General features: G+C 44.1%; 2 protein-coding genes across 2 annotated transcripts in view; one reads left to right on the forward strand and one right to left on the reverse strand.

Moving 5' to 3' along the window:
* gli3 (GLI family zinc finger 3) overlaps positions 1–5,976 on the forward strand; it is a 92,579-nt gene extending 86,603 nt beyond the window's left edge. Inside the window, exons 14-15 of the mRNA XM_028569816.1 lie at positions 1,156–1,540; positions 2,097–5,976. Of these exons, the coding sequence (XP_028425617.1) occupies positions 1,156–1,540; positions 2,097–4,477 (2,766 nt within the window). The 3' untranslated portion in view covers positions 4,478–5,976. The remainder of the gene's footprint in view (positions 1–1,155; positions 1,541–2,096) is intronic.
* Positions 5,977–8,033: 2,057 nt separating this feature from the next.
* prpf4bb (pre-mRNA processing factor 4Bb) overlaps positions 8,034–10,475 on the reverse strand; it is an 11,046-nt gene continuing 8,604 nt past the window's right edge. The window contains exons 10-16 of the mRNA XM_028569184.1: positions 10,162–10,309; positions 9,721–9,858; positions 9,448–9,601; positions 9,231–9,345; positions 8,978–9,129; positions 8,767–8,853; positions 8,034–8,596 (exon numbers count right to left, since the gene is read on the reverse strand). Coding sequence (XP_028424985.1) covers positions 8,393–8,596; positions 8,767–8,853; positions 8,978–9,129; positions 9,231–9,345; positions 9,448–9,601; positions 9,721–9,858; positions 10,162–10,309 — 998 coding nt within the window. The 3' untranslated portion in view covers positions 8,034–8,392. The remainder of the gene's footprint in view (positions 8,597–8,766; positions 8,854–8,977; positions 9,130–9,230; positions 9,346–9,447; positions 9,602–9,720; positions 9,859–10,161; positions 10,310–10,475) is intronic.

Consider the following 10,475-nt stretch of genomic DNA (forward strand, 5'->3'; position numbering starts at 1 on the left):
GACTATTATTTAGAGATTTAACATTGAATTGGGAAGCATGCACATATAACACTGAATTCTTCTAATGAGTCAACTTTTTCTTCCTGTCCACTGCTTCGGCATTTCTCTCCCTCCCTTTCTAAGGACAGTGGGTAATCAGGTGAGATAGGTATCCCTTCACATTGTAACATATTCTTTCCGAGTCTCACAGTTTTTCCCGTCTTGCTCATCGTTTTATTGTCTGTTTATTGTCTTTTCTCGTCCCATCACAACTGCTTGACTTTCACCCAAAACACGGCAGATTTGTTCTCATTGTAGGTTTCCCTCATCCCTCACATTCATAAAAAACGGATTATTCCTGACTATTACTGTCAGTTTATAACACTTTCAAGAGTGGCAATGATATTTACCAAAGCCAATGCATTTTTCTGAGCAATGCCCATGCCTTTGGGCAGAACTCTGAGGGCACTGAATGCCTGACACTGCCCAGGGCTTCATTGTGCAGCCAAATGTATTCAACAGTAAACAGTACCCTCTAAACAATATTGACACTTGATGCCAAAAAAAGTAATTCCATTATTCCTTAGTGCAACATAGTTCCTAAAATTCAGTAAACAACCTAATTAGGCTCTAGCTGTTCTCACAAGAGGCCTTTATCCTATTTGCCTATCCTCTGCAAAAACACAAAACATGATTCCACTTTGTGTGTGTGTGTGTGTGTGTGTGTGTGTGTGTGTGTGTGTGTGTGTGTGTGTGTGTGTGTGTGTGTGTGTGTGTGTGTGTGTGAGTGTTTGTCCTGACTGGCTCAGTGGGGGAGGCATTACTCATGCCCCAATAATGTACAAAGCAATGTCTTCCAAACACCTCTTTTTTTTTCTAAAAGGATAAATGCAGCAGTTGGTTCTGTAGTTTGGACGACCAGCTCAAGCTGCAACAATTATGCAAGATGATTACATGAACACATGATAGAATTATCTCTCATAATGGCCTGTCATTTTCTATGATCATTGTCTAATGTCATATGGAATACATCTTTCAAAAGATTACATTGTAGCATTGTTTGTGACATATGACACTGCATATTATCTACCCTTGTGTTTCCTGAAATAAACTTGATAATCATCTTTTCTTTCTTCCCTCCTTCTCTCAATCTTTTCTTCTTGTCTGGTCCGTCAGACGTCTCAGCCAAGCCCTGGCGGTCAGTCTACATGCAGCAGTGACCAGTCCCCCGTCAGCACCTATCCCAGCGGTGGAGTCCAGCATGCTGTGAGCGCCAGACGCTTGCCAGGGGAGGGGCTGGAGGAGGATGAGGGGAAAGAGGAAAACGAAGAGGAGGAGTGTGAGGGTGAGCCGGCCCCCATCATGGACTCCACAGTCTCCACGGCAACGGCGGCCATGCTGACCCTGCAGGCGAGGCGAAGTATAGGCCGCCCCATGCGCTGGATGGAGCACATCAAGATGGAGAGGCTGAAGCAGGTGAATGGAGCGCTGCCCAGGCTGGGGCCCCTGTCCCCTACACCGCCCCCAAAAGGTTCCACACTACCCAACATCCTGGGGAAGGGTAAGTTTAACGTTTTAAATGTTTGTTTTTTGAATTTGAGGTCCAACCTTTTTCTAAATGCTCTTAAAAGATTTTACCAAAGTCAACAACCCTCACAAATTCACGGCAGCATGTAGTATCCTATTTCGATATGTGGTTGAGCTTGTGTGGGGGCATTGTTACTGTTAAAAAAGCACCTGTACACAGAATTTACACATCACCACAAATGCATGTACAAATCACGCACGTAAATTATCCTGAATTCCATCTTGCCTATTTTGGCTGAAGCATTCAGGCAAAACAAATGCTTAAAATGTACTGTTCCGCTGGAAAATGGTATCAGAACCATATCAAGCCGTATATCATATCAGAGAAAATAGCATGTAACAGTGTTTCATGGCAAAGTGCTGCCTGTTGTCGATGGCAACATCTGTTTGAGGGATCTCTCCGCACTTACACTTAAATAATTTGGCTTTTTCTCTCTCATCCTCCTGTAATCTCCCTTTCAGCACTTCATATCTGTGGTTACTGTCCAAACTGTTCTCATTCCTTTTTCTCTGTCTGTGTTTCTCCCCAGGATCCTGTCTGGGCAGGCAGTGGGGGGTGTCTGCTCCTCAGCCACCTGCTCATGCTGAGCTGAGCAGCACAGAGCTAACAGTGCTCAATTTGCTCCGAGACCGGCGTGACAGCAGTGGTAGCGCCACCAGTTCAGCCTACCTGAGCAGCAGTCGGCGCTCCTCAGGCATCTCCCCCTGCTTCTCCAGTCGACGCTCCAGCCAGGCTTCCCAGAGTGAGGGTACGATGGCAGCCGGCCACCGCCGCCTCCACAACCTTAGCTCCACTGACTCTTACGACCCCATCTCCACCGATGCCTCCCGCCGGTCCAGCGAGGCAAGCCACTATGGAGGTGGGACGGGAGGAGGGGGTGGAGGGATGCTCTCTGGTGGGAGCTGTGGAAGTGTAGGAGGAGTAGGTATGGGGGGAGGAGGGGGATCACGGGGGATGCTCACTTTAACCCCAGCACAGCACTACCACCTGAAAGCCAAGTATGCAGCTGCAACTGGCGGCCCACCTCCCACGCCTCTTCCCAACATGGAGCGCATGAGCTTGAAGACTCGCATGGCCATGATGGATGAGGGTGGTAGCAACCACTCTTTGCCGCCTCTAGTCAGGCCACATTGCTGCAGTGATGGCACCAACGGGTACACCAATGGGTACATGGGACATGCAGGTCACAGGAGGAGGGTCCTCTATCCTGGCGAGGGCCCGCTGAACGGGAACCGGAGGGCCAGTGACCCAGTCCGGACGCAGGCTCGGGATATTTGCGGTCTGCCCCCAGTGCAACGCTTCAACAGCCTTAACAACCTCCACCCTCTCCCACCTCTGTCTCATTATTCTACACCTGAAACTCGCAGCTTTAGCCTACAGAACTACACACGCTCAGAGGGCAACCTGCAGAGAGGCCTGCAGCACTCACCGTACACTCCTAGCATCGCAGAACACGCAGCCTTAGAAGCCCTGGCCATGGAGGATGACGGGGAGGCTGGTCTTTTGCTTGAGGATGAGGATATACTACCAGATGACCTGGTGCAGTATCTCCACTCCCAGGTTCAGGTGGATGGTGGCTCCTACATGCACATTGAGGACCAAATAGCTTCTAGCCAGAGGGACACCTCCCATCCATCTATGGAGGCGATAGAACAGATCCAGACTTCAGGGTTGAATATGGCATTCCCTGGGCCCCAAACTATCCAGCCGCAGCAGACAGCAGAGCGGACGGGCCCTAGTAAGCTTCCCATCCAGTGGAATGAAGTGAGCTCAGGGAGTGCTGACAGGTCTCCTCAGAGGGAACAAAACCACCAGACACAGTGTGGAAGGTGGTCGGGCACAGAACATGGACCCGTATCTGCGCCTTTTGGCAGGTTTGGAAACATGGTGGTTCAGCAGCAAGTGCCCTCTGATTTCCAGAACAGTTGTGCCCAGGCTAATGAGTCTCAAAGTGCTTGCTGTGTCAACCCTGGGGTGAAGCTAGAGACATCGCCTAACTCCTGCATGGAGATGAGAGTTGCTGCTCACAACTCTACAAACACCTTTGGAAGGCCTAACTTCTCCCAGATCATCGAAGGGCATCTTCCGCAGGCCTTCAAACAGCAGGCCTCCAATGGACCTCAAAAGCAGAGCCACTTCCAGCAGAGCCACAACAGTAGCACCTCTTGCCAGATCGGGAACAACCTAATCCTTAGCAGGGCCTCCGTGGACAACCTCCCCAGCCTCTCCCAGGGAACTGCGCTTCATCACAACCGGCAGGTCCATGTCCCTCGCCCACCGAACAACAGTTACAGGAACTGTGTCAGGACCCAGCAGTACCTCAATCCCGAGAACTCCGGTGAAATCCAGGCTAGTCTTAACCAGCAGCAACAACTGCAGAGAAGTGGGGACCACTGTTCCCTTGCACATCAGGTATCTGTGCTAAAACTGGAGGCCACAGACCATGGATACTTAGAGCAGGGCTTTGGCGACTGCCTCTCGTACGAACCAGCGGATCTCAAGGCCTCCTCGTTCCCTGTCTTGGAGGACCAGTGTTTGCTGGACTCCATGGCGGAGTCTGTGGGACAAGGCGGTGGCAGCGGGAACTCGGCTAGCCTTCTCTCCCCTGGTGCAGACCAGGTGACCAGCACAGTGGATGGTAATGTGCCTGGTATATTAGATGAGGGGGTAAGTCTGGACTTTGGTGTCATGCTGGAGGATGGCTATGACCAGGGTAGCCTGGTCTCAGGGGTGTTGAGTCCCTCCATCTTCCAGGGACTGTCCAGGACCTCATCACGCCTGACCACCCCTCGAGCATCCGCAACCTTCCACAGTGTGGCCCCCGGCCTAAACAACATGGCGATCGGAGACATGAGCTCTCTACTCACCACACTGGCTGAGGAGAGCAAGTTCCTGGCTATCATGCAGTAGCTGCTCTCTCTCTCTCTCTCTCTCTCTCTCTCTCTCTCTCTCTCTCTCTCTCTGCTTTCTCCTCCCTTAGGGAAAAAAATTGAAAAAAAGGAAGAGAAAAACTCTGGTGTATGTGAAGATTTTAAGACCAAAGTGGCAATTATGAGAACTTTATTAAGTACTTAAAATGTTCTAGAACAGGCAGTTGCCAAACCCATTTATTTTGTAAAAATGGCATCCCACACAGAAATGGGATGTGTCAAAAGTATGTATAGATGAATAGTTGTATTCCTTTTCTGGAATGTAGGCTATTTTTGGAAGCTCTTCTCTTTGTATTTCTATGTGATGGTGAGGAAACGATCACTTCTTTAAAACAGTATTCTGTGTATTGTCACTGTTTTTGCTGTACACACTGTCGGTAAAAATGCATGTATTCAAGGTTAAACATGAACACTGTCCATACAAGTGCATAGACTAGCCCGTGTGCCAAGTATCTACCGTTCTGATGCCCCAGGTACGAAGCCACAGCAGGTCAGACATGGGTCAGTAATTTAACAGGCCCTGATGATAACTTTATATATCATAGGTTTGAATAAGTGGTGTATTTACATTTGTTGTCATTTTGTTTTGTATGTTACTTTTGTGAATCTGTAAATGTTTCAGTGCTTCTAACAAGTTTTACCAAGTGGTGTTTTTTGTCAAGAGTAACTGCGGTATGGTATCGAACACATTCGAGTCTTCAAGGCACCGTAGATAGTCGTCTCCTTGATATCTAAATGGCTTGATTTAGTTAGTCTGGTAAGGTACTCACAAGTGTATATAACAGTGTTTTTATATTCTGTTTGTGATAATCTGATTATTGACGTTGGATTGCACGGTTGTTCGGAGCTGACAGGACATTCTTTTATCCTTGATGATCAAAGGTCCCATTTGGTGCTTTATGTATGCTAACATAAATAGATATCATGTTTTTAATCTGTCTTAATGACCAACAGTGGTCCACAGCACATTCATTTCCCTCTCATGATGATACATGCTGTAAAGTGATGTGTTTTGTTTTATAGGAAATCATCTGGATTGTTTCTGCCAAAGCTCTTAAATTCACAATGTGTACTGCCATCAAGTATCGCAGTGACAACTTTGTCAAAAGTGTTAGTATTGCCTTGCAGCCTGATGTGACTGAACACAGAATATTGAGTAGTTTACCTTTTATCCAACGTCAAAGCAATGAGGTACAAATTGTTTTACTGTCCTTTTGTATTTTTTTTTGCTCATTTTTGTATCTGTGCATTGATGGGGTATTTTTTCTTCAAAGTAGAAATCATTTCCTTTGAAAGAAGGAAATTACATTGAGGTATGTGCCTTATACATCCTGTCGGTAAAGAGAAAGATCACTGCCAATCTTCCATTGTGAATGAAAAATAAATAAAAATAAACATGTAAAGTGTCTTGTGAGACCTGAAAAAAGATAATATGATAGAACATTTATATAATAAAAGTCTGACTATCACAAAAGTTAAGATTTGCGAAATGCATTCTACTTTTTTTGGATTTTTTTTTCCCACATTTATTGTGCTCTTTTATATATAATGTGTAAATACAATACTCTTTCATTAGGTTTAGCAGAGGAAATGGGGAGTATCCTGGGGCCAATAAAGAATTGACTTTGAAATTGAACGCAGGGATTCCCAGGCCCTGGGTAAAGGCCAGACAGATCTGGCTCAGAGCGGAGCTTCAAGTGCCCAGCACTGCCGCTCGGCCAGAAGAGCCACTTTGCTCTTTTATAACTGACTACAAATGTTTGTATGGTTTTAATAAAAATGAAAAAAGACATTAAAAAGAAATTATATTTTAAGTCTCTTTTCTTCTTTATATGCTGGTTTTTGATAATATATGAAACTTGGTTTATGTTTTTATGGAGACAACACACTCCTTATATTACTATAAATCAAACAGATTTCCTCATCAAACCACATCCAAATGAAAACATGTTATGCATCTTGATAAAAATACTAGTAAATAAATATTCAGCCCAATGTAACTTTACATTTTGTTTGAGAATATACTCCAAGACCAGTCACCATCAGTGACTTAGTTCACAGAGAACATCCAGGGCTTCCGATGCCCTCTTCTGATCATTTCAAGAAATTACAACTGCATCGTAAAGTGTGAGCTATGCAGCGTTTGAATTTCATCCTCACGAATTTGATAGCATGATTATATAAAAATGGTTTGGTTACACACAGCAGTCATGCTCTCATGTCTGAGTTAAGATTAAAGCCAGTAGGTGTTTGTATCCCTGCTCATTCACACTGACATCTTTACCAGTGGTTATACCACTGTAGCCCACATGTACTTACAGGCTGACAGCCCATCAGCTCATGTCAGAAGTTCTTTTAGCGTTTTCCATACAAGCAGAGCACTTCTGTATCTTTTCCCTAACTTTCCAATATGCTTTTTAGCAGCTCAACACAAGTGCAATCATTCACCAGAAATGAAGGGCACCGTTACACTTTCCACTGCAGAGATGGGAGCATGAGAGCTGTAAATTGTTTGCCTGGGTCCAGACCTTTGAATCCGCCCACTACACCGAGTGCAACGAGTTGACAATTCTGTCTGACATCAGGCAGGTAAATTGTACTAACTGGATTCAGTTTTTACTTTGATGTCCTGAGGCTGCAGCAATACGCCATTTTACTTCTGTGCCTTCTTTAGAGTGCACTTAGTTGGGTACAAGCATACAAAAATAAAAAGTCCATTTCTGACAACTAACTTCCAGTTTTGAAATCTGTACACTTTCGAATACTGTTTCGCTTCCTAACCAACACTTTCAACAATTTTACAGCAGGATGTACGGCACATCAGGCCATTCATCATGCCAACATGTTAGGGATTAAATGAAGAAAGGGGGTTTGTATACAATAGGAAACATTTTATTACTAAAAGTTGTCTTATACTTTCAGCAGTGTTTCCACAACTATTCTTTATTGAAATCACAAATTGTTTTTTACCACTTGATGGAAAAAAACAAAAATTAATCACACATGAAATGACAGTAACTATGGACTATATACACAACAATGGGAGAGGAGGGTCACAGGTGTGGCTTCAATAGGCCCGCATTGTTGGGTGTTTTAACACACTAGGCTCATACAGGAGGCACTTGAGTGTGAGAGCCTTAAGAGCCAGGACCTAGCCAGAGTGCTGGAGGGGGAGGAAGGTAAAAAACATGGAAATGTCCAGCAACAGAAAACAATGACTACCTGTTTTGGGAAAAAAAATTAAAAAAAATCCTGGTCAAGGAGTACATAATATGCATCTATTCCTTCTGCTCAGCCGTCAAGGCCTGAAGCCTTGGTTGGGGGTTGGGTGGGGGGGGGTGGGTGCCGTCACATGTGGGACACTGATGTACATACAGAGCATTTTCACAGGCCTGCACCACAGAAATCTAGAGCACAAAGGGTGCACATTCAAAAGCATGCATTGCCCCACAATGACAATTGTGGTTAAAAAAAAAACAAACTGATGTATTTAGTCATCTGCAACTACAACAAAACTCAACCTTCTGCTGCTTGAGATTGTTAATGCAATCGACATACAGTATTTACAGGAATTATATCTTTTACTTAAACATCTGTCACTCCAATGCCAGTTAAATTTAAAAAAAAAAAAAAAAAAAATAGTCCATAACTGCATTGCCAGGTATGAGGGGAAGTTTACAATGATGAATCGCAAAATCAATGTCTTCAAGAATGGCTACCATTTCAATGATCTATTTACAATAAAACACAATTACGTATCCATAAACAAAATAAAGTTGAGGAAGAACCAAAAAAATCCTGTCTGTGGGTTGGCTGCCTCACTGCAGAGTTCCTGTCAGAGCTGGTTTAGTGGTTGGTTCTTTGTCTGCTCTGGGAGTGTGTGGCGTTCAGGGTGTCAGATCTTCTCCTGGATAAAGGGGTGCTGCAGGGCCTGGTTGATGCTGATGCGTTTGGCTGGGTCCAGCATCAGAGTGCCATCCAGCAGGTCCTTCAGCTGCATCACTTTCTTCCTCTGGTCCTCAGGCAGTCGCTGGCCTCCAATCATGTCAGTCAGCAGGTCTTTGGTGGGGTTGATGGTGCTCATCACTGTCACCTTCTCCTGATGGTGCAGATACGACAGGATATGTTTAGAAGAATCATTAAAACTACTTTTCAGTATGTAGCAAATACTGATGGCAAGATCTGAACAGTCAACAAAATAACACTGCACGTTCGTTATTAAAAATCACTTTCATTATGTGCTGTGGAAGAAACTAGGGAACACTTTACCCTTTCTGTCACTTTGTCTACTTCAATGTACAGGAAGTTTAAATTCTGGTCAAAGTGCTGGTCTTTGAACGAGCCTTTACGGATCATCTGAGGAAAGAAAACCACAATATTGCATCAGCCATAACTTCTTGAACACTGCATAGAGCAGCAACACGACTCAGACTTCTTTCTCGGAAAGGGAAACAACTGAAATTTTATGACGCAATTTTACCTTGTTGGGCATCTTGCCCTTGAGGTCCATAGCTAGTTTGATCATATGATTGTTGGAAGATCCAGGAAACAGGATTTTGCCAGTGTAAAGCTCATATAAAGTGCAGCCAACAGACCACATGTCAATCCCGTAGTCGTACGGCTTTCCTATGACTGAGACAGAAATGAATTGTGAGCAAGGATTTGTGAGCAAGGTCCTGTTTTGAATGCAACTAATGGTTAGATTAGGGATTTATACAAACAATGCAACTCACTGATTTCTGGAGCTCTGTAGAATCTGCTGACCAGGTAAGGGGTGATGTCGTTGTCAGCAACATGGGATGCAGAACCAAAGTCACACAGCTTCAAAATGGTCTTTGACTCATTCACCTTTTTAGGGACAAAACAGATAGTACACACAATATTAAAGCCATTGTCATCATTCTATTACCTGAATTAACTAGGTTTTAAGATTGGGTGCACACTGCATACCAGGATATTGTCTGGCTTGATGTCAGCATGGAGTATGTTGCATCGTTTGAGCAGCTTGAGGGCCAAGAAGAGCTGCTGACTGTAGGAACGCACAGCCTTGATGTGGAGCCCAACGTCTTTACCGTATTTTTTCAACACCTCTCGCAAATTCATACTATAGATGAGAATACAGCGAGAATTAGGAAGCAAGGCCATTACATTAGTGCTACAAACAGCAGTGGATCTAAAACCATGAGAAGACATGAGTAGTGTTTTCTTTTTTTCCCCCAGTACCTGAGAGGCTCAAAGACCAGACAAAGATGCTGCTTGTGATAGAAGTGCCTGAAGAGGCGAAGGCAGTGGAACTTGTCATCAGGATCAGCATCATTCAGCTTCTTGAGGAATTCTAACTCTTTCAACCCGGTCTTCTGCCTGTTGACCAAAAGAATCATACATGCTGTTCATCAACGCAATTTCAATCAAAGTACTGTAATTTTAAGTATTTATACTTGTTTGGATATACATTTTTGACATTTATGGAAAAATGTTTGTAGTCATTTGTCATTATATATACATACACACACAGACATACACACACACAGACATACACACAGACAGACATACACACACATATATATATATATATATATATATATATATATATATATACACACACATATATATATATATACACACATATATATATATATATATATATAAGAAGGTATGACTCACATGAGCTCATTGTTTCGGATGATCTTGACTGCCACCTCCTGGCCGGCTCTGGCAGTGTCCCTGGCTCTGATCACGTTGCTGAACACACCCTGGCCAGTGTAGCCATAAACATCATAGCGCTTGTCTAGTGTCTCCCCAATGTTCACCCCTAAATTATAAACACAATCCACAAAGTTGTTAATAGCAGAAAGGCTGTGCGATTAGGCACTGTAACCAACCAATTAGACAGGACAGGCCTGGACAAGAGACACTGCTTATATTAAGTTGGAATGGTACATTTCCATTAGGGCTCGTCGAAACAATATTATAATGTC

This window comes from Perca flavescens, chromosome 22 (assembly GCF_004354835.1).
Source record: "Perca flavescens isolate YP-PL-M2 chromosome 22, PFLA_1.0, whole genome shotgun sequence".
Lineage (NCBI taxonomy): Eukaryota > Metazoa > Chordata > Actinopteri > Perciformes > Percidae > Perca > Perca flavescens.